At 35.1% G+C, this 23,473-nt stretch overlaps 3 protein-coding genes across 3 annotated transcripts; all 3 read left to right on the top strand.

Moving 5' to 3' along the window:
• Positions 1 to 4,113: 4,113 nt before the first annotated feature.
• LOC113646025 lies at positions 4,114 to 12,834 on the top strand. Its single transcript, XM_047802612.1, has 13 exons — positions 4,114 to 4,234; positions 5,385 to 5,726; positions 5,977 to 6,318; positions 6,518 to 6,637; positions 7,122 to 7,165; positions 7,254 to 7,376; positions 7,931 to 7,952; positions 9,595 to 9,678; positions 9,825 to 10,169; positions 10,729 to 11,064; positions 11,250 to 11,369; positions 11,663 to 11,706; positions 11,845 to 12,834. Exons 1-13 carry the CDS (start codon positions 4,126 to 4,128, stop codon positions 11,968 to 11,970), a joined length of 2,157 nt encoding a protein of 718 aa, XP_047658568.1. The 5' UTR covers positions 4,114 to 4,125; the 3' UTR covers positions 11,971 to 12,834.
• A 2,057-nt stretch (positions 12,835 to 14,891) lies between these two features.
• LOC113645973 lies at positions 14,892 to 18,055 on the top strand. Its single transcript, XM_027151954.2, has 6 exons — positions 14,892 to 15,030; positions 15,242 to 15,592; positions 16,208 to 16,543; positions 16,727 to 16,846; positions 17,363 to 17,412; positions 17,623 to 18,055. Exons 1-6 carry the CDS (start codon positions 14,985 to 14,987, stop codon positions 17,755 to 17,757), a joined length of 1,038 nt encoding a protein of 345 aa, XP_027007755.2. The 5' UTR covers positions 14,892 to 14,984; the 3' UTR covers positions 17,758 to 18,055.
• Positions 18,056 to 18,257: 202 nt separating this feature from the next.
• On the top strand, positions 18,258 to 22,496 carry LOC125139267. The gene is made up of 6 exons (XM_047802613.1): positions 18,258 to 18,261; positions 20,297 to 20,644; positions 21,013 to 21,366; positions 21,474 to 21,590; positions 21,815 to 21,864; positions 22,080 to 22,496. Exons 1-6 carry the CDS (start codon positions 18,258 to 18,260, stop codon positions 22,218 to 22,220), a joined length of 1,014 nt encoding a protein of 337 aa, XP_047658569.1. The 3' UTR covers positions 22,221 to 22,496.
• The last annotated feature ends 977 nt before the right edge of the window (positions 22,497 to 23,473 follow it).

Below are 23,473 nucleotides of genomic sequence, written 5' to 3' on the forward strand. Positions count from 1 at the left end.
TCTTATCCTCAGAACATATTTTATTTCCAGAATGTTCTTTTTCATCTGTTAAGGTTCTTTTCATCTGTTTTTTAAATAATTACTTTAATTTGAAAAAAATTTTATTTACTTTATTTTTATCTCTAGAATGTAAAAAAATATTTTTTATGCTGAATTTTAATGCAGCGCTTATTTGTTCGCTTGTTTTTTTTTTTGGGTTATTTTTTTTGTTATTTTTGTTTAGATTTCTTTAAACCCCACCGTACACCTTGTTCACACAATGGCACTGTCGTGTTTTTCACAGCTCTCAGCCTTATAAGAAGCTTCAATGTTCATCATCACCGCTCCTCATCAGAGACACACACACACACACACACACACACACACACACACACACACACACACACACACACACACACACACAGGTCTGATCTGGAAATTTAAAGCTGTCTGTTGAGTGTTGTGGAACATTTCATTGTGGTTTTAGCTCACTGTACCTTCCTGTTTGCCTGAGCAGAGAGATTCACACTGCAGCGCAAAGCAACAAATAAAAAACACACTTAGAATGTATTCACACAACTGATCATCATGAAAGCTGAAATAATTATAAATAAATGTGCTATTAAGTCACATTTATGTTAAATTTCACAATCCCATTTTGTATTTTGTGCACATTTTATATAGTGTTTTTGTACAGGCCCGGCGTAATGCATTTTATAAATATATGCATGAATAAAGCAAACACACACATATATATATATATATATATATTAATATAATATATATATATAGATATATATATATATATATATATATATATATAATGTTTTTACATAAATATATATATTTTTAAAGCACCTTTTTTTCCCACTCATTGTGTGTGATCAATAAATGTTTTTTATCCAGTCATTTGAAGAGTGCCAATCATTTCGGAGCCGGTGATAAATTGCTAGACTTGTGTACTTAGTAACTAGCTCATTGTTTAAAGTGTAGACAATTATTAATAATTAATAAATAAAATTAAAAAATAACTCAAATATACATGTATCCCCTGAAGTTGCTGATTTTTTCTATAATATATAATCTATAATATAATATAATGTAATATAATATAATATAATATAATAATGTTTTGTTCCCCTTAGATCTCAGGAATTTCTACACATTTTTACACATTACGCTAAATCTGAGTGTAAATAAATAACATATCTGACAGCTGTTGTTTGTTTAAAGCAGATTAATTTAGTATGATGTGTGATAAAGAAAAAAAAACAACATGAGTGTGGTCTGAGACAAACAAGAATAGCCACACATCCTGTGGAAAGTTTGAGTGATGAGAAACTGATGGTGTTTGTGTGAAAAGCGACTCGGCGGTCAGAGCGGCCTGCAGAGATGAAACACTCAGAGCTGCAGTGTGTGAAGGGGCAAAGAGACAAAAAGAGATACGAAACCACTAAACACACACACACACAGACATGCACGCAGACACAAACACTCACATACACTCACACACATATGCACACACATACATACACTCACATATACACACACACACACGCACACACACACACACACACACACACACACACACACACACACACATACACACACGCACATATACACACACACGCAGTTGCACACACTCACATGCACACACAGACACAGATGCACACACACACACTCACACACAAACACACTCACTCACAAACACACAGACAGACACACACACACTCACACACAATAATATATACTAGTACATAATTTTACATAATTATACTAGTATAATTCTAGTCTATGTATATATATTCATGAAAGCTGAATGCATTAGGATTGATGAGCATAACTTCTATGAGCTAAAATATTAAGTACATTAACTCTGTACTATAGATATATAAGTATATTTCTGTGTATTAAACTCTGATCATGAGTCACTGAAACTCATTTTAACGGCACATGGTTTATATATCCTGTTTAAAGTCTTTGTGTAGATGCATAGTGATACTGAGATCTGAGATAGGGTGAAGTGAGAGAGAGAGAGAGAGAGAGAGAGAGAGAGAGAGAGAGAGAGAGAGAGAGAGAGAGAGAGAGATGGAGAGGGTGGGAGATGTAGGAGGTGCTGCATTAAGGCCTGTAATAAACTCCACCCACATCTGCATTGACATCACGGTCATCGTGGTCATGATCATTATTCAGAAAAGGAGGGATTAGAGAGAGAGAGAGAGAGAGAGAGAGAGAGAGAGAGAGAGAGAGAGAGAGAGAGAGAGAGAGAGAGAGAGAGAGAGAGAGAGAGAGAGAGAGAGAGAGAGAGAGAGAGAGATGATTGGTTAGTGTTAAACAGAGGTGAAGGAGGAGTCACATTATGGCCTGAATTAAACTCCACCCACATCCATACTGACATTTTGTATGATCCTGATTCAGAACAAACATCAGAGAGAGAGAGAGAGAGAGAGAGAGAGAGAGAGAGAGAGAGAGAGAGAGAGAGAGAGAGAGAGAGAGAGAGAGAGAGGGAGAGAGAGGGAGAGAGAGAGAGAGGGAGAGAGAGAGAGGGAGAGAGAGAGAGAGAGAGAGAGAGAGAGAGAAGAATAAGAATCATTTTAACACTCATTGTCTGAATTGTATCATTGTATTCATTACCACACTCTTTAGCCTTGATTAAGCTTTAACCCAGTTGTGCTGCTCCATAAACTCCACAAGGAGATTTGTTTCTCATTGACATTTACTAAAAGCTCTTCTCCCTTTCACCGCTGCCTCCTAACGTCATCTTCTTTGGGTTGTTGATTCATCGGCTGCTTTCATACACAGGATTACAGTAGATATGAATCACGACTTTGTTGACAATGTTACGAACATGAATAAACTAGTTATCCCTGAAATCACTGCACTGTTAGTGTAAGAAAGAGGTCAGTCAAAGGAAGAAGGAGCTTCGTAGTATGTAAGTAAGTTCTTCAAGAGATCCTATCAATATCTTCAGACGCAGAATGTGGTTCTTTGCCACACATTTGTAACACACACTTGTGTAGCATGTCATTGTATACTGTAGCATTATAATTTCCCTTCACTAGAACTAAGAGGCCCAAACTAGGTTTATTCTATAACAAAGCCACTGTGAATGCCACGTCTGGTGTTGAAGACCTTGAGCAGCCTCCACAAGGCCATGACCACAACTCCACTAAACACCTTGGAGATGAAGTGGACCAGGTTTTCTCAGAGGACATCAGTGCCTGGTCTCACTAATAATGTGGCTGAATTAGGCAGAAATCCTAACAGTGATGTTCCATGGAAAGTCTTTCCAGAAGAGTGGAGACTGAATGTGATGCTCAGAAGTGCAACTTTTGTCCATATAATGTACTTTTTAACAGTTATGTTAAGTAGCTCTGATATTAAGGTGTTGGAAAACTGATTGGAAGGTTGAGGACCACCAAGCTTCCACTATTGGGGCCCCTGAGCAAGGCCCTGAACCCTAATTTGAATCAATGAGTTAAATGTAAGATGCTTTGGATGAGGGTTCTGTCAAATACAGTAAATAAAATTAGCTTTTTTTTTTCTCAGTGTAAAATTGGAGATTATGATTAAATTCCTGTTCACTATATTTGACATTGATTAGAGAGCTTATTTGTTAAACCGATCTACATCGAAGTTTGATTATTCACTAAAACATTTTGCTCTATACCTTTTATTTTATATTTAAATAAATATCCTTAAACAAATGATTCCAACTTGCAAATTTGCTCAAAAGTATAATTCACTTTTACCCAAAACAATCTCGTGAAGTAGAAAATCCCGGATCTCATCCATAACGTTCTTTAATTCAAATCATTAATAAAATGCCACTGAGTTTATTAAGTGTATTATTATTATTATATCATGAGTATATTACTGTACAAGCAGGTAAACAAAGTTTTTTAAAAAATTGGATGATATGAAACGTAGGTTAAAATCATTGTTCACCTCATTTCCTTTATCTTTTTTTGTTGATGATGTTTTTTTTCTATTTAAAGAAAAAGGGTATTGAAGAAAAAGAAAAAAAAAGGAGGAGCTTGTCTCCTGACAGCTTCCTGGACTTGAGTGTGTGTGTAATATTTCACTGGAAGTGTGTGAGGTCATTATAAATCTGGGCACAAAGTCAGATGTTGAGCAGGCATAGACATGCTTGTAACAGAACACAGGCTGAAGCTGATGATGATGATAATGATGGTGATGATGATGATGATGACGAAGGTGATGTGGATAACACTGATGCTTTTGAATAAATCTGGTAAGTCTCCATAGTTTTTATGCTTCTGATGACAAATAGGTTTCCGATATGAGGCTCATTGACACAAATAATGTGCAGTTTGTACATGAAGGGCTTCAACCTTCTCGTAAAACTCTACAACACTGAAATGTGCGTCTTTTCAACAAGACCTACACTTTAGAAAATAACTTATTATTCCTTTAATAACTCTGTACAATTGTTTGTTTTGCTGATTGTGACAGGTAACTGTTGGGTTTGCACAAATATAGTTTTGGTTTTGTCGCATCACGTAGGAACTCTGAGCAATAGGCAGTTAACGGTGTACAGACAATAATGTTTTTAATCACGTTTATGTTTCTAAAACGATATTAAGATCAATATAATTAAACGTGTCTTGCTCCAGATTTTCGTTAGCGTTCGATATCCGACGCGTCACGTTGCAGTGTCCAACAGTAGTCAGTAAGCATTGACGGATTATATGTTTTGTTCACTGTATCAATGTCCTGGTGAAACCTTTTCACTCTGATGAACAAAATATAGCAGAATGTATCGCGGCTGTTACGACATCGCCGAGACGTTTCGACAGACACTAATCGCCCTGTAATACATATCTATCAGTAGCCAAAAGTCTATAAAAAAAAACAACAGTGTTCAAGAAGCAAAAAAAGTTTTTATTCTCTAAGATAAAATACAGCGTGTTTTACAGAATAAGGTTTCACCAGGTTCTTTATTATATAACTAATAATAAATAGTAACAAGACATTTTTAAGGTTATTAACGTTTGATAGGTTAATCCTAGAGCTTCCCACGAATTGTATTTCAAAATCTAAAATCCAAACTATTTCTCCTTAATTTCTTTAAATTTAAAGTTTAATCAGAAATTCTTAACATCCTAAACGTTATTTTACCTTGAAATTTTATTGTTAATTAGAACGACACATAGCTGACCATCGATCCTGGTTATACTAGAAAGTTCAGGTTATTAAGCACAATGCATGTAGCTTGCTAATATTTTATTTAAATTTGATCTCACGTTCACCACATTATTAGCGTTCCACCACGATGCAAACTTTGTAAATTGCCAGAATATCTAAACATTTATCTATGACAATATATTTTTAGTAAGTTTTGATATATTGGTTCATGTTTCTTTCTTAATTCTTGATATTAGTTTCTACACAGAACAGTGATACCTTTCAGCCTGACCCATGGATCTCTGCTGGTGTTGGTGAGAACGTGACTCTGAGCTGCTTTACGCTGAACGACGATAACTCTGGATCTGTCGTTTGGTACAAACAAAAAGTCGGACACGAGCCTCGTGTAATAGTCGCAGTTCAACATGATCACGGTTATGAAAATGAGTTCAAACCATCAAAATTCAGCATCGAGAAAAATAAGAAAAGCTGCCATTTAAAAGTAACTAACGTGGAACCATCAGATGAAGCCGTGTATTACTGTGGATACAGAAGATTCTTAATGAGGTTTGGAAACGGAACATTTTTATCAGTCAAAGGTAAAAGATTAATTTAATTCATTTTAATATTAACCATTGGGTGTCATATTTACTCATTAAATCACATGTCTGTGGTCAGTGGATGTACTGATATTCTTATGATATGATTATTTATTTATTTATTCATGCGTTTCACTTAAAAACTAAAAATACTCCACACTTGCATCTGTTTCCCAACAAATACGACTTCTCTAAAGTACAAAAAAAGTATAATATATAACTGATATAATGACCTGAATGTCATTAACAGGTACTGAAGATGTAAAAGTGAGTGTGTGGCAGCGTGGCGTGTTGGACTCGGTTCCTGCAGGAGCCTCAGTGACTCTGCAGTGCTCGGTTCTCTTTGAGAGCAGTGCAGCAGAACTCCAAGTGCTCTGGTTCAGAGCTGCTACACCACAATCCCAACCTCAAATCATTTACACTCATCACAACAGCAACCGTCAGTGTGAGAACGGCTCTTCTACACACACCTGTGTGTACAACTTCTCCAAGAACATCGTCAGCCTCAATGATACTGGAAATTACTACTGTGCTGTGCTCCTGTGTGGAAAGATCATCTTCGGGAACGGGACACAAGTACAGTTATTCCAGGGTACATAGCAGTTATTAAAAAAAATTCATAAAAAATATAATTTTCATTTAAATTATAAACTATAGAACCCACCCAATTTATAATGTTAATAATGTTCCAGGATTTGCTGATTTCTTTAACTACTTATTGTAGCTGTAAATGCTTAGAACGCTACTAAACTAGTCCCAGTGTTAATATTCTGATGTTTACTGTGTGACAGAGAGATCTGCAGATCCTGTAGTGATGTTCCTCGCTGTAGCGTTGGCACTGTGTGTGGTTTCGATCTTCGCTTTGATCTTTGTTCTAATCTGTAAAAGGACAAACTGTGAACGAAGCAGCGGTAAGTCTGCATTAGGGCTATTTTGTTAAGTTATTAAATGATTACAAATCTATTAGAATATTACATTATTTCTATCGTATACGTCAAATCACTAGTTTATTAGAAATACTGATTTGGTAAATATTAAATTCTACTTAAGGTCATTGGAAAAAGTGGAGTTTCTGTTGATGATTGTTTCACATGTTGCCACATCCTGGATTCTTTATGTTGCTTATACCGCAGTAAATTACAGACTTTTAGACAATTTGTATTACTTAAGTAAGGTTTTTTTTTTTTCATATAAGTTTACATTTAATATTGTGGAATTTCTAGAAAAAAATTATTCCATGTTTTATCAGTTCTAAACACTCATTCTCACCCAAACATATGTTTCTATTTATTGAAGCTAATAACCTTCTGAAAATAAGAAATAAAAATGTGACTGCAGATGAGAAGTAGGTTTCACCACAGAGATACAAACTTATGTTGATTTTCTTCTTTACAGTGAGATTAAAACCAGGATCTGAGACGGACAAGAGGCTAAATCAGGTAAATGCATGATGATATCCGTGGACGAGCAAAATGTAAAAAAAAATTCTGACTTCTGTAATTTCTAATCCGATATCCGTTCTTACAGGACCGTGACAACGAGGAGCTGAATTACGCTGCCTTATATTTTAATGAGCGGAGAGTGAAAAAAGGAAGAGACAAAAAACAGAAGCCTCAAGATATTATCTATTCTGATGTACGAGGTCTTTCTGCAACTTAGATTTTATCTCTAATATGATTCAGTGTCAATATTTCTGTTCTCAGGATTTGATTCACAATAAAAAATTATTTAATTGAAATTGATGACGTTATGTTTTTCAAGTTTAGAATTGAAATCTGTTTTATTAAGATATCGATAGCAATTTTACTTCATCCATTTTTCTTTTTCTTTACTTTCTGTTTTTTGATGAACAATTATTCATTAACACACATTATTCTGGCCATATATGACACGACATGACATGACATGATGACATACAGCTACCGTAAATATGGTGACCCATACTCGTTCTCTGCATTTGGATGGGCCTTCAACAAGAATATTGAAATCACACAATTGTACAGAATCTTTGTACGCTGTAATTTTATGTTTTCGCTTCACTGGAACTGAGAGGCTCAAACTATGTTCCAGCATGACGATGTCCCTGTGCACAAAACACAGAGCTCCATAAAGACATGGTGTGGAGGTTAAGGTTAGAGTGAAAGAACTCGAGTGTCCTGTACAGAGCCCCGACTCTCGCTCAGACTCAACCCTACTGATCACAGTTTGGGATGAACTGGAACTGGAGTCTCCTCAACATCTCAACATCAGAGTCTGATCTCAGTAATGTTCTTGTAGCTAAATAAAGTGAAAAAGTGATGTAACATACAGCTAAGTTCGGTGACCCATACTCAGGATTTGTTCTCTGCATTTAACCCATCCAAAGTGCACACACACAGCAGTGAACACACACCCGAAGCAGTGTGCAGCCATTTATGCTGCGGCGCCCGGGGAGCAGTTGGGGGATTTGGTGCCTTGCTCAAGGGCACCTGAGTCGTGGCCGGCCTGAGACTCGAACCCACAACCTTAGGATTACGAGTCAGACTCTCTAACCATTAGACCAGGACTTGCCCACAAATGAACACAAATCCATACAGTCACGCTCCAACATGACTTTGTGTTTGTGTGTGTGTGTGTGTGTGTGTTTAGTTACATTGTCTTTCATTAAATGTTACTATAAATGGTTATATATTATGATATATTGTTCAATAATAAATTAAAAACCGCACTTTGGACAAATTGATACAATAACTGGAATTTTGCTTCATATTGGCCTCCATCACACCAGACTACTGTGGATTATTTTTGTATAATTATGGTTTATTCTTTATTTATGGAAAATAATCTTTAAAAGTGTAAAATCTTACTCATAATACTATGTTTGTCATTAATCTCATCAATTGCATTTATTGCTTTTATTTTTTTTTTAAAAAGCCAGTTTTCAGTATATCAGTGTGTAGCTGAACAATTCATCAACATGTGCAGGATCTTTGTTGTCACCTTGAATAATGAAGACTTCAGCAAGAAGCCGAGCTTTTTCGGACAAAACCACAGCATTATGGAACAGTTTAGCAATTTGGATCTAAGATTACAAACTGGATTTAAAAATAATCCTCAACCACAACTCACAAGTCCACGTGCATTCCTTTAAATTAACAGTTTGCAACCTGCATTTAAGTGCTGCTGAGACAATTTACTAAATATTGGTCACAGAGCAGAAATATATATATATATATATATGTATTTCTCCATTTCAAAAAAGTGAACTTTCTTTCTTTCTTTCTTTCTTTCTTTCTTTCATTCATTCATTCATTCTTCCTTCCTTCCTTCCTTCCTTTCTTTCTTTCTTTCTTTCTTTCTTTCCTTATTTATTTATTCCTTTTTCTTTCTTTCTTTCTTTTACTGTCTTTCTTTTCTTTCTTTCTTTCTTTTTTTCTTTCTTTCTTTCTTTCTTTTTCTGTCTTTCTTACTATCGATATATCTTTCTTTATTTATTTATTTATTTATTTATTTTTCTGGCTTTCTTTCTTTTTCTTTCTTTTTCTGGCTTTATTTATTTATTTATTTATTTTTCTGTCTTTCTTTCTTTTTTTCTTCCTTTTTCTGTCTTTCTTTCTTTCTTTCTTTCTTCTTTTTCTTTCTTTCTTTCTTTCTTCCTTTTTCTGTCTTTCTTTCTTTCTTCCTTCCTTCCTTTTTTTCTTTCTTTCTTTCTTTCTTTCTTTCTTTCTTTTATATCATGGTTTTGTAAGGAGGAGCCACAGTCAGTAATCTACTGCTTCTATTTTTTTCGTCTAAAATGGGATGTGGAAAATTCTGTGACATCAGAGTTTCACGACTTAAATCTGTGCCACAGAGTGAGATGTGCTCAGTTTGACCTATAACAGTTAAGAAGGGGAAGACATGCAGTATACAGACCTCAGGCTGAGGACACTGATGCTGATATGGATTACAGTGGTGCTTTTTAATAGAACTGGTAAGTGTGGCTGGTTTTCAGGGTTTACACATAAGGATTAGTGACATATGCAAATACACTTATTATAACTGATTGTTTGTTTAATTTATTTATTTTATTTATTTCTTGTTCAAATCTAAGGTACATGTTTTGTTGCATAATTACAGCAGATTCTGATCATACAAACATCATCAATCAGTCGGACCCATTTATCTCTGCCCGGGTCGGTGATAACGTGACTCTGCAGTGCTTTCGACTGGGAGAGAAAAACACTGAAGCCATTTACTGGTTCAAGCAAAACGTCGGACATGAGCCTCGTGTAATGGTCAAGGTTCATCACGAAGCCAGTTATGAAGATCAGTTCAAGCCACCGAAATTCACCATTGAGAAAGAAAAAAAGGGCTGCCATTTAAAAATTGCGAATGTGGAACCATCAGACGAAGCCGTGTATTACTGCGGCATAGTAAGTTACGTAAAAGCTTTTGGACAAGGAACATTTTTAACAGTGAAAGGTAAGAATTTTAACATACACAAATAATCATTTAATTCATTTCAATTATTGTTATTTTTGAAATATATTTTTTCTTTTATTAAAATTACCAAATTTATTTATAACCAAGATAAATGATGAGAATTATTTTATTAGCCGAAAAATGCTTTAAATATTACTGATATGGTATGACATGAATTTTTAATTTTAAATACACACATTTAAATTTTTATACATTTTCTCTAGTTGGAACTTTTCCTTTTTTTTATTAGAAACCTAATTAGAATTTTTTTTTCTTGATTACATTAAACATTATGTATCAGCTTTTTACAGTGCCATGTTAGACTTGTTTCCTCTAGCAGAGTCGGTGTCTCTCTGTGCATGTAGTTGTTTAGCTGTGCATGCTTTATTTTTTAAGTTCTTCTCTATAATTTACAACCTATAATCAATCCGATTTGTGAACCAACAGTACCGCGGGATAAAATGTTATAACTGACATTGGGGGCTTTCTGAACTGCTTATTAGCTGTATTATAGAAGAATCAAACTAAGATCTCAGTCTGTCTATATCACACTGACCAGGTACTGAGGATGTAAAAGTGAGGGTGTTGCAGCTCGGCATGATGGACTCGGTTCCTGCAGGAGCCTCAGTGACTCTGCAGTGCTCGGTTCTCTCTGAGAGCAGAGCAGCAGAACTCCAAGTGCTCTGGTTCAGAGCTGCTCCACCACAATCCCATCCTCAAATCATTTACACTCATCACGACAGAAGCCGTCAGTGTGAGATCGACTCTTCTACACGCACCTGTGTGTACAACTTCTCCAAGAACATCGTCAGCCTCAATGATACTGGAACTTACTACTGCGCTGTGCTCCTGTGTGGGAAGTTCATCTTCGGGAATGGGACACGAATACAGATGGGTGAGAAGTAAGAGGTTTTATCAACAAACCAGAAGACATTGTAGTTATTTTGATCTACTTTATATCTACTAACTTTTCCAATAAATTCTAAAGGTGTCAAATTACAAAGGTTTCTACTTTAATTTTTTTACAGCATATTAAATCTTTATTTCTAATCTTTATATTAAATGTTTACTGTGTGACAGAGAGATCCGTGGGTCCTGAAGTGATCTGCCTCTCTGTAGCTTTAGGAGTGTGTATGGTTGTGATCTTCACTTTGGGCTTCATCTTAAGCTACGAAGAGAGAAACAGTGAAAGACACAAAGGTAATTCTGCACTCTGTCTTTCATTAAAACAGCTTATAATATTTATTTATTTCTGTATACAGTGAGTCAAGAATTTATTAGAAATACTGATTTCATCTCTATCACTTAGAGCAGCTAAAAACAATCATTTCCTCTCTAGAATGTCTGTGTTTTTTGTTAAAATAAAGTTAATAAAAATCCTTCTGAAAAATAGAGATAAAAAAATTAACTGCAGATGAAAAGTCTCACTTATTTATTTATTTATTTATTTATTTATTTATTTATTTAAAAAAAGCGAATTTTCTTCTCTACAGTGAGATTAAAACCAGATTCTGTGACAGAACAGATTCTCAAACAGGTAAATATTCGGGGTGTGTGAATATATGACGATGTTTTTGGATAAGCGAATAAATTTGTCACAAAAATATGTAAATATAAAAATAAAAAATTTGCTACATTTCAGATTTCATTTCTAATCTCCTATCTGTTCCTACAGGACCGTGACACTTTGGAGACGAATTACGCTGCCTTACATTTCAATGAGCAGAAAGTGAAAAGAGGAAGAGTCAAAAAACAGCAAGATATTATCTATTCTGATGTTCGAGGTCGTTCTATAACTTAGGTTAGATCTCTAATATGATTCAGTGTCATTATTTCTGTTCTCAGGGTTAATTGTTACTGCAGCTGGATCTTTTTATAATGACTGTACAGGCAGGTCATTTTTTTGTTTGTTTGTTTGTTTGTTTGCTTCTGTAAAGAAAATCTCCCACATTGTGCAAGGAATAAAACATATGATGTTGTGCTGTTGTCGGGAATAATCAGCGATGTTGAGGTATGATGCAGCCGGACATTACGACCCCAAAGGCATTTAAGGGCATTTAAGAGCATTTGTCAAATGCCAAAGGCATTTGAGGGCACAAATAAACAGTGTGTGATAATTTACCAATTAATAAATTGCATTGTCTGGTGGTCACATGATAATGATCTGGTTTACAAAGTTATACCATCCATCCATCCATCCATCCATCCATCCATCCATCCATCTTCTACCGGTTATCCGAGGTCGGGTCGCGGGGGCAGCAGACTAAGCAGGGATGCCCAGACTTCCCTCTCCCCAGACACTTCCTCCAGCTCTTCCGGGGGAATACCGAGGCGTTCCCAGGCCAGCCGAGAGACATAGTCCCTCCAGCATATAATCTGAGAAAAAAAACATATTTTTGATCTTTTTTTTCTCATTGTTTTGCTTTTCAAAAGCAGCATTGAATTCGATTGAATTTTTATTTATATAGCACTTGATCACTCATTGATTACCCTACATGATAATGACAGGAAAACCTTCAGCACATTAAATTTACTTAAATGTATGGGTTTTTTTTATTAATAATTTACTTTCAATCTATAATTTCTACAACAGTGTTGTACTCTCAGTGACCACATCAGACAATATTCCATTATTACTGAAAATAAAGAAAGTGTGACGATTTTCTTCTTTCCATGATCTTCGGGAAATGCAAATGATGATGCATAATCCAACTTCCAGGTGAACGTGACATGTGACTAAATATTCTGAATAGTTGATGGAGTGAATGTGCTTATTTACTATATTTCCAAGTGTTTTGGGACACTCCTGCAAATTATTGAATGAATGTGTTCCAATCCCTTCCATGGTCACAGGTGTATAAAATCAAACACCTAGGTCAACGGTGTCTAATCTTACCCACAAAAGGTCGGTGTGGGTGCAGGTTTTCATTCCAACAAGCAGAAGCCACACCTGATTCCACCTTTTTAATCAGTTGTTCTTTAGTAGACACTGGTGTGGCTTCTGCTTGGTTGGAATGAAAACCTGCACCCTTTCCTGATAAGATTGGACACCGCTGACCTAGGCATACAGAGTGCTTCTACACACATTTGTGAAAGAATGGGTCGCTCTCAGGAGCTCAGTGAATTCAAGCGTGGTAACATGATCAGTTGCCCTCTGTGCAATAAGTCCAGCTATGAAACTTCCTCACTATTAAATATTCCACAGTCAACTCTTAGTGGTGTTATAACAACGTGGAAGCAACTGGGAACAACAGCAACTCAGCCATGAAGTGGTAGGACACATAAAATCACAAAGTGAATTCAGTGCATTTTGAGCAGTGCCAAATGATACCAACTTTCTTCAGAGTCGATACAGAACCAGAAATTACAGAACTCAAAACTTTATGTGGCCTTCAGATTAGCTCAAAAACAGTGCGTTGAGAGCTTTATGGAATGGGTTTCCATGGCTGAGTTGCTACATTCAAGCCTTACATCTCAAAGTGCAATGCAAAGCGTCGGATGCCACCACTGGACTCTAGGACTGTGGAGATGTGTTCTCTGGAGCGATGAATCTCGCATCTCTATCAGGTAATCCAATGGATGAATCTGGGATTGCTGTTGCCGGTAGACAGGTACGGTAGGTGCTTGATGGCACAGTATAATGTTTGGTGGAGAGGGGATTATGCTGTGTGTGTGTGTGGGGGGGGGGGTTTGCCCGTAGATCCAGTGAAATTAACTCTTAATTCTTCAACATTCCAAGGCATTTTGAACAATTTCATGCTCCCAATTTGGTGGGCCACGGTGGCTTAGTGGTTAGCACGTTCGACTCACACCTCCAGGGTTGACGGTTCGATTCCCGCCTCCGCCTTGTATGTGTGGAATTTGCATGTTCTCCCCGTGCCTCGGGGGTTTCCTCCGGGTACTCCGGTTTCCTCCCCCGGTCCAAAGACATGCATGGTAGGTTGATTGGCATCTCTGTAAAATTGTCCGTAGTGTGTGAGTGTGTGAGTGAATGAGAGTGTGTGTGTGCCCTGCGATGGGTTGGCACTCCATCCAGGGTGTATCCTGCCTCGATGCCCGATGACGCCTGAGATAGGCACAGGCTCCCCGTGACCCGAGAAGTTCGGATAAGCGGTAGAAAATGAATGCTCCCAACTTAGTGGGGACAGTTTGGGGTGGACCCTTCTTCTTCCTACATGACTGCACCAGTGTACAAGGAAAGTCATGGATGAGCGAGTTTGGTGTGAAGGAACTTGAGTCTTGACCTGAATTAGAGCGGCGACTGCGAGCTACGCTTCTCGTCCAACATCAGTCCCTGACCTCACAAATGTGCTTCTAGATAAATGTTCAACAAACTCTATTAACACACTCCTAAACCACGAGGAAAGCCTTCGCAAGAGTTGAAGGTGTTATAGCTGCAAAGAGTGATACAACTCCATATTAAAACCCTGCGGATTAAAAATGGGATTTTGTTCAATTTAATGTGCATTTAAAACTTTTGGCAATATAGTGTATTTCCTGATGTGTCAAAAAAAGGTTCACCATTGGAAGGTTTTCCAAAGCCAACCATACTCACACTATACATACTGTACTGTACATGTACACATACATACTGTACATACTGTGCATATTCACAATATACATAACATCTAGTGCTACTGCTTGTACTTTTTGTTTTTCTTCAATGATTTCTTGCTTGGAGGCGACACCCTTAGTCTCCACATACAGAGCTTTGAGGTCAGGGGGCTGAGCTTCATGATGTCTTAAACTCTCAGTGACGCCCCTCAGGCTCAGTGTGTTGAAAGGACATGCTCATGCACAAGCCTGGGGTTGAAGATGATGATGCTGATGTGGATTACAGCTGTGCTTTTTAGTCAGACCGGTGAGAGATTCTGCTTTTAGATAAAAAATATACAGGTTTTCCTAAGAATTATAATCATATAATTAACATTATAGTCTAAAGTTTACTAACTGAAATGGTTCTAGAGGCTAAATGTGAAATCAGTGAAGCATTACAGCATTTTAATGAAAGTTTTAAATGCTTTGTGAAATTTATACATGACTTTTTATTGTTCTGTGGCTCCTCACGTTAGGTTCTGCACAAAAGAACGTCCTCCATCAGCCAGACTCTGTGATCACTGCTGTTTCTGGTGAAAACGTGACTCTACAGTGCATTCGAATAGACAACAAAAGCACCGATCCTATTATGTGGTACAAACAAGCAGCAGGACACGAGCCTTGTGTAATGGTCACAGTTCATAAAACAGCACCAAGTCATATTTTTGAAGATGAGTTCAAATCCCAGAGGTTTACTGTTGAGAATTTAAAAGAAAGCTGCAATTTGAAAATCAATAACGTGGAACCGTCAGATGAAGCCGTGTATTACTGCGGAATAAAGATATTTACAATAGAGTTTGGGAAAGGAACATTTTTATCAGTGAAAGGTAAGAATTTACGGTAAACTATCATGACTTAATAATTCTTAGCATTGTAATGATTTTCATTAGAAATGAATTTATGAGGTGTTTATCTTAAAATCCTATCATTATCTTTTCTGTATTACTTTTACTTAAAATGCCTTTAGACACTGCTATGAATTTCTAGAAACATAATTATGACCTTAATATAAAAAGATATATAGATTATTGTCCAATTGTAAATACTTTTCAGGTCTGAGAAGCTGATTGGATTCCTTTACCTCAACATTTCTAAAATCCATATTAGTTCATTGTTACACTATAAAGCAGTAATTTTATAGACCAATTTCCAGTGTAACAATGCAATCAGATGAAAATAGTGTTGCATTTTACATTTTATGAATAAACTCGTGATTAAGATTTATACTGTTAAGCTCAGGTTTATTTATTTATTTCTTGGATCAAAAAATGATTATCACCTTACAGCCAGAGACAGTCGAATAATTTAATTAGCAAACTAAATAATACACCTATATACCGTACTGTACATGTCTAACAGTGCAGAATATTTGAAGGTTCAACAATAAAGGAGAAAAAGGAGAATCTAGTGAGATCTCATTCTGTCTATATCACACTGATCAGATGACAGAGATGTAAAAGTGAGTGTGTGGCAGCGCGGCGTGTCTGACTCGGTTCCTGCAGGAGCCTCAGTGACTCTGCAGTGCTCGGTTCTCTCTGAGAGCAGAGCAGCAGAACTCCAAGTGCTCTGGTTCAGAGCTGCTCCACCACAATCCCATCCTCAAATCATTTACACTCATCACAACAGCAGCCGTCAGTGTGAGAGCGACTCTTCTACACACACCTGTGTGTACAACTTCTCCAAGAACATCGTCAGCCTCAATGATACTGGAACTTACTACTGCGCTGTGCTCCTGTGTGGGAAGATCAGCTTCGGGAACGGGACACAAATACTGCTGGGTGAGAAGTTTGAGGATTTATCAACAAACCAGAAGACATTGTAGTTATTTGAACTACTTTATATCTACTAACTTTTCCAATAAATTCTAATGGTTCAAATTCCAAAGATTTCTACTTTAATTTTTTTACAGCATATTAAATCTTTATTTCTAATCTTTATATTAAATGTTTACTGTGTGACAGAGAGATCCATGGGTCCTGAAGTGATCTGCCTCTCTGTAGCTTTAGGAGTGTGTATGGTTGTGATCTTCACTTTGACCTTCGTCTTAAGCTACGAAGAGAGAAACAGTGAAAGACACAAAGGTAATTCTGCATTCTGTCTTTTATTAAAACAGCTTATAATATTCATTTAATTTCTATTGTATACAATGAGTCAATAATTTATTAGAAATGCTGATTTAATCTCTATCACTTAGAGCAGCTAAAAACAATCATTTCCTCTCGAGAATGTCTGTTTTTTTATTGAAGTTAATAAAACTCCTTCTGAAAATTAGAAGTAAAAAAAATTGACTTCAGCGCTGGTAATGTGCGGGATTCTGATTTCTGTTCAAACTGTTTTACTCTGTAAAAGAAAAAACGGTCCACAACACAGAGGTGAGTGTTTAATATAACAGCGTACATTTATTTTTAATAAATACAGCGTATAAAAAATGACCTCAGCAATTATTTAACCTTCAGATTCAGTTCATATTATTATTAGAATTGGGTCCATCGTGTTCAAATAGAATCAGGAAAACATTAGCAGTGTCAGATCTTTGTGCAGAATGAATCAGACTCGTTAGAATAGAATCTTCAATACATTCACTCTTTTGTTCACAGACAGAATTCAGCACGATGCCGTGATAAACACTGACGAGACGAACACTCAGGTACTAGTTCACTTCTACAGGGAATGACTCAGGATTATAATCTCATTCATCATTTCCATTTAAATTTAGAACGAAACCTATTAAAAGTTTGTGCACATACAGTACACAAGAATTAATATTTATAGTTTCAGAGATTAAACTGGGCATTCTAGTTTTGTAAGGTATTACATAATAGTAAAATAATATAATATTCTATGTTTATTTCAACAGGTTCATGATGCTGTAGAGCTGAATTACGCTGCATTACATTTCAATGAAAGGAAAATTAAAAGAATCAGAGGAAATCGAGGTCCATCTCAAAGCAGTGTTTACAGTGAAGTGAAATATTCCACCATTTCTCACTAAAAATAATCTTTAATATTATTGTGTATGTTTGATCAGCTTTAATGTTTCTGTGATATTAATCATCTGGATCTGTTGTTCTATGCTGTTCTATGTATTTATTTATTTTTTTGGCATGATTTGGCTCCACCCATCTCTGTACGTTAATGGAAACATCATTTTCTTCCTGAAAACTTTTATCCTATAATGAAATGTTTCTATACTGATGGAGGTGATCTTCCGGAATAACTCCGCCCACCATGCACACAGCACCCGTTTCTATACTGGATTACTTGTAATAAAATCTTTTACATTTTCACAACACTGTCCTCCTCCAACACTCCTGACTGAAAAGATGAGTTTCTAATAATCATCGCACTGTCAGTCAACTATGTGATAAAACTGTGTCTTAAAAGAAGAAAAGTGTCACTGATGATCACCCACTGCTCCGGGTGTGTGTTCACAGTGTGTGTGTGTGTTCACTGCACTTTGGATGGGTTAAATGCAGAGAATGAATTCTGAGTATGGGTATTCTTCTCCCTGCTTTCTGTTTGCATTCCAAAGCATAGTATTGCATCTTTTGGGATATTTTTGCATCATCAATATAATATAATATAATATAATATAATATAATATAATATAATATAATATAATATAATATAATATAATATAATATAATATGAATAAGTAATATTTTTGTATGAATAAGTGTTAGGAGTCTGTGGTTTAATGTTGAGAAGATGGAAGGAGGAATAAAACATATAAAGCAATATTACATAATATTACATGCTGAAATTGGAAAAATGTTGTGTTGTGATGAAGCAGAGTTACTAGAGTTTATTAGATTAGATTAGATTAGTTTAGATTAGATTAAATTGCATTGGATTAGATTAGAATAGATTAGATTACATTGCATTACATTGGATTAGATTGGATTGGATTAGATTGGATTACATATTACCTTACATTACAATACATTAGATTACATTGCATTATATTACGTTACATTACATTGGATTAGGTTTGATTAGATTATATTAGATTGGATTACATATTACCTTACATTACATTACATTATTTATTACATTACATTACATTAGATTGGATTGGATTAGATTGGGTAAGATTAGATTGGATTGGATCAGATTGGATTACATATTACCTGATATTATAATACTTCGAATTGGATTAGATCAGATTGGATTTGATTGGATTAGATTAGATTAGACTGGATTAGATATTACCTTACTTTACATTACATTGGATTAAATTAGATTGAATTAGATTACATTACATTGGATTAGATTAGATTAGATTACATATTACCTTACAATACATTACACTGAATTGGATTAGATTATATTACATTACATTGTATTATATTGAATTAGATTACATTACATTACATTGGATTAGATTAGATTACATTACATTACATTACATTGATTTAATTTCATAAGATTAGATTGGATTAGATTAGATTAGATTGAAATAGATTAAATTGAGTTACATATTACCTTGCATTACATTACACTGGATTAGATTAAATTTCATTGCATTACATTTCATGACATTGGATTAGATTAAATTACATTACATTAGATTGGATTAGATTCACCTTTATGGTCACAGCACATGATTACAAGGCAAATAAATTCTGTTAGCATCTAACCAGAAGTGTAAAGCAGTAGTGCAGTACAGACATATGTACCACATATAGATAATAAATAGATATAAATATAATCTACATATGAATATAATAATTATCTCTGCATGTTACAGAGAGCTGACACTTGAGACCAAAAATGTTGTAAAAACATCTTACAGAAAACTTCATCAGATCAACACTGAGGTGTTTTCCGGTCGCGGGGCTCCGACCTTACGAGTCGCTCAAATGTCAGAGCTTCTGTTATAGAGAAGAAACCAACACCTTCTGACCAATCAGAATTGAGTATTATTAACATTCAGTAATGAAAATGATCCGACAAGATCTTTATCTACTTTGGAAAGACTTTATCTGCTCTCACCTAGATAAATGCTAGTGCTGTATAATATTTAAGTAAAAAACAATATGGATGTTTCTAGCTTGACTGTACCACATATTTTCATTTTACCTCAATTCAGCTCTATTTACCTACTTTAGTCATATGTAAAGTTCTGTGTAAAGCCACAACACTTCTAAATGATTTTTTTTTTTTTGGCTTTTTTTTTGGGGGGGGGGGGTCTTTTTCCACCACAGACTCTTCAGACACCACAAGTTCCAAAAATAGAATGTGACTTGTGACTTGTATCTCAGCCAATCAGATGAAAGTCTCCAGTATAAAATAGCTTGGTGCTTTCATCGTTAGTTTGTTTTTTCTAACATCATTTCACCTCTGAGGATGAGTCCAATCTGGATAATTATTTTAATTATCAACCTATGTAAGTTTTATAGACATTTTATTTCAAATAAATTTTATTTAGATACACGTCTGATTCCTATAGACATGTGTGATTCTTTCTAGCTTTGAAATTGATTTCTCTTGTTCTATTGTATCTAAATGAATTTATTAATTTTTTTTAGCTCCAGCTCAAGCTGTGGATTTTTCCAGACCATCGTATCTCTCGGTGAAGTCTGGAGAACATGTAACTCTTTACTGCCCTTATGGAGACATTCGTAGGACTGATAGTGTTGTTTGGTACAAAGAAAGCATTGGAGAAATGCCTCAAAAAGTGGGAGAAAGATTAATATATAAGGATATTAAAATGTCTCCGAAATTCAACACGTTAGGATATAAAATGGAGATGACTGATAACGGCATTTCTTTGAGAATTTCACGTATAAAAAAAGAAGATGAAGGACTTTACTACTGTGGAAAATGTATGCTGGAGAATGTTGCGCTATCGAACGGAACTTTCTTGGCTGTAGCAGGTAATTAAATAAATCAAATATGTATGTTAAAAGGTTTTCTATAAATATATATTAAATTTAATACAAACTTTCAAATAAAAAAAAATAATTAATGCATACTAATGAATAAATATGCACTTTTATAGAATTGTATTGTCTTTTTTTTAAAAATATTTTAAAATGCTGTATGGATAGACGTGGTATAAAATAATATATATATATTAGCCTTTTTAATCATACAATAACAGATGATAGACCAAACCTGAAAACCTTTTTCAATTATAGATTTTGAAGGATTCCTTAATAACTGTATAATGTACACATGATAAAAAGCTATCTATTAAAATGTTCAGACTAGGATCTCATTCTGTCTATATCACACTGATCAGATGACAGAGATGTAAAAGTGAGTGTGTGGCAGCGCGGCGTGTCGGACTCGGTTCCTGCAGGAGCCTCAGTGACTCTGCAGTGCTCGGTTCTCTCTGAGAGCAGAGCAGCAGAACTCCAAGTGCTCTGGTTCAGAGCTGCTCCACCACAATCCCATCCTCAAATCATTTACACTCATCACGACAGCAGCCGTCAGTGTGAGAGCGGCTCTTCTACAAACACCTGTGTGTACAACTTCTCCAAGAACATCCTCAGCCTCAATGATACTGGAACTTACTACTGCGCTGTGCTCCTGTGTGGGAAGATCGTCTTCGGGAACGGGACACGAATACAGATGGAGAACCTTCCAAAATATGGTTGGTTAAAAAATGTCATTGTTATGTGATGTAACACGCTATGCTTTTTTTCATATTCCATGCTCATATGCAGACAATAATTTGATGATTTTTTTTGTGTCTTAAAGCAGCGTCTTATAATCCTGTAGTGATCTGTCTGGGAACAGCGCTGGTAATGTGCGGGATTCTGATTTCTGTTCAAACTGTTTTACTCTGTAAAAGAAAAAACGGTCCACAACACAGAGGTGAGTGTTTAATATAACAGCGTACATTTATTTTTAATACATACAGCGTATAACAATGACCTCAGCACTTATTTAACATTCAGATTCAGTTCTTATTATTATTAGATTCGGGACCATCGTGTTCAAATAGAATCAGGAAAACGTTAGCAGTGTCAGATCTTTGTGCAGAATGAATCAGACTCGTTATAGAAGAGAATCTTCATTACATTCACTCTTGTTCACAGAGAGAATTCAGCACGATGCCGTGATAAACACTGACGAGACGAACACTCAGGTACTTGTTCATGTCTACAGGGAATTTTTATTCTCATAACTTTACACTTTATTAGTTTATGATTAAGTATAAGATGTAGATTCAATAATTTCAGCAATTTGTCTTATTAAATTATATTATTTATTTGAATTCACCTCCTAGTCAAGAAAATTGATAGATAAATAAAAAAAATATTATTTTACAATTTATTTTTTTTATTTTATTTATTTATACAGGTTCATGATGCTGTAGTGCTGAATTATGCTGCATTACATTTCATTGAAAGGAAAATTAAAAGAATCAGAGGAAATCAAGGTCCATCTCAAAGCAGTGTTTACACTGAAGTGAAATATTCCACCATTTCTCACTTAAATTAATCTTTAATATTATTGTGTCTGAAATTGTTTGACCAGCTTTAATGTTTCTGTGATATTAATAATCTGGATCTGTTGTTCTATGCTGTTCTATGTATTTTTATTTATTTTTTATTTTTTTTTGCATGATTTGACGCCACACATCACATTATGTAAAAAGGTTCATTTAAACATCATCTTCTTCCTGAAAACTTTTATCCTGGAATGAAATGTTTCTATCCTGATGGACGTGATCTTCCAGAATAACTCCGCCCACCATACACACAGCACCCATTTCTATACTGGATTACTTGTAATAAAATCTTTTACATTTTCACATCACTGTCCTGTTACAAACACCTGACTGAAAAGATAAGTTTTCTGTAATAATCATCTCACTGTCAGTCAACTATGTGTTAAAACTGTGTCTTTAAAGAAGAAAAGTATCACTGGTTATCACAGAAAGTATCTTAGCAATGCTGTGCATCAAGAGATTATTCATGTCCCTGTTTGTCCCATGTTTCTGTTTGCATTCCAAAGCATAGTATTGCATCTTGTGGGAACTTTGTGCATCATCAGTATAATATAATATAATATAATATAATATAATATAATATAATATAATATGAATGAGTAATATTTTTGTATGAATAAGTGGGAGGAGTCTGTGGTTTAATTTTGAGAAGAAGGAAGCCTGAAGTATCTTATGTTACTCTACGAAGACCAGAAACCAGAACATACAAGAAAAGTTTTTGGCTTTTCAGCTTTCTTATAGTACGTTTTGGGATTTTTTTCTTTTTTCTTTTTAATGGTCATAGAATGTTTTTGTCTTCAGTCTCTAGAAACCCTACTACTGTATAGAAGAAAAGTAATTAACAAAGTACATAGCTAGTCAGTGAACAAAGGAAGTATCAGATTATAACTCCACCTGCTTTATAAGGAATAAATCACAACATGACATGCTGAAATTGGACAAATATTGTGTTGTGATGAAGCAGAGTTAATAGAGTTTTTAGATTAGTTTAAATTAGATTAGATTGGATTGGATTGGATTACATTACATTGGATTGGATTAGATTAGATTAGAATTAGATTACATATTGCCTTGCATTACATTACATTGGATTAGATTAGATAAATTATATTAGATTACATTACATTGCATTGGATTAAGTTATATTAGATTATATTAGATTGGATTACATATTACCTTACATTAGAATGAATTAGGTTAGTTTAAATTAGATTGCATTACATTACATTAGAGTAGGTTAGAT

This window comes from Tachysurus fulvidraco, chromosome 17 (genome assembly GCF_022655615.1).
Source record: "Tachysurus fulvidraco isolate hzauxx_2018 chromosome 17, HZAU_PFXX_2.0, whole genome shotgun sequence".
NCBI lineage: Eukaryota > Metazoa > Chordata > Actinopteri > Siluriformes > Bagridae > Tachysurus > Tachysurus fulvidraco.

Coding starts and splice junctions, on each gene's coding strand:
- LOC113646025 (XM_047802612.1), top strand. CDS start 4,126: ATGCTTGTAACAGAACACAGGCTGAAGCTGATGATGATGATAATGATG. Junction 6,319..6,517: donor ACAAGTACAGTTATTCCAGG/GTACATAGCAGT, acceptor ACTGTGTGACAG/AGAGATCTGCAGATCCTGTA. Junction 7,377..7,930: donor CTGATGTACGAGGTCTTTCT/GCAACTTAGATT, acceptor TACTGATCACAG/TTTGGGATGAACTGGAACTG.
- LOC125139267 (XM_047802613.1), top strand. Junction 20,645..21,012: donor AACTTTCTTGGCTGTAGCAG/GTAATTAAATAA, acceptor CACACTGATCAG/ATGACAGAGATGTAAAAGTG. Junction 21,591..21,814: donor AAACGGTCCACAACACAGAG/GTGAGTGTTTAA, acceptor TCTTGTTCACAG/AGAGAATTCAGCACGATGCC.
- LOC113645973 (XM_027151954.2), top strand. CDS start 14,985: ATGATGATGCTGATGTGGATTACAGCTGTGCTTTTTAGTCAGACCG. Junction 15,593..16,207: donor AACATTTTTATCAGTGAAAG/GTAAGAATTTAC, acceptor CACACTGATCAG/ATGACAGAGATGTAAAAGTG. Junction 16,544..16,726: donor CGGGACACAAATACTGCTGG/GTGAGAAGTTTG, acceptor ACTGTGTGACAG/AGAGATCCATGGGTCCTGAA.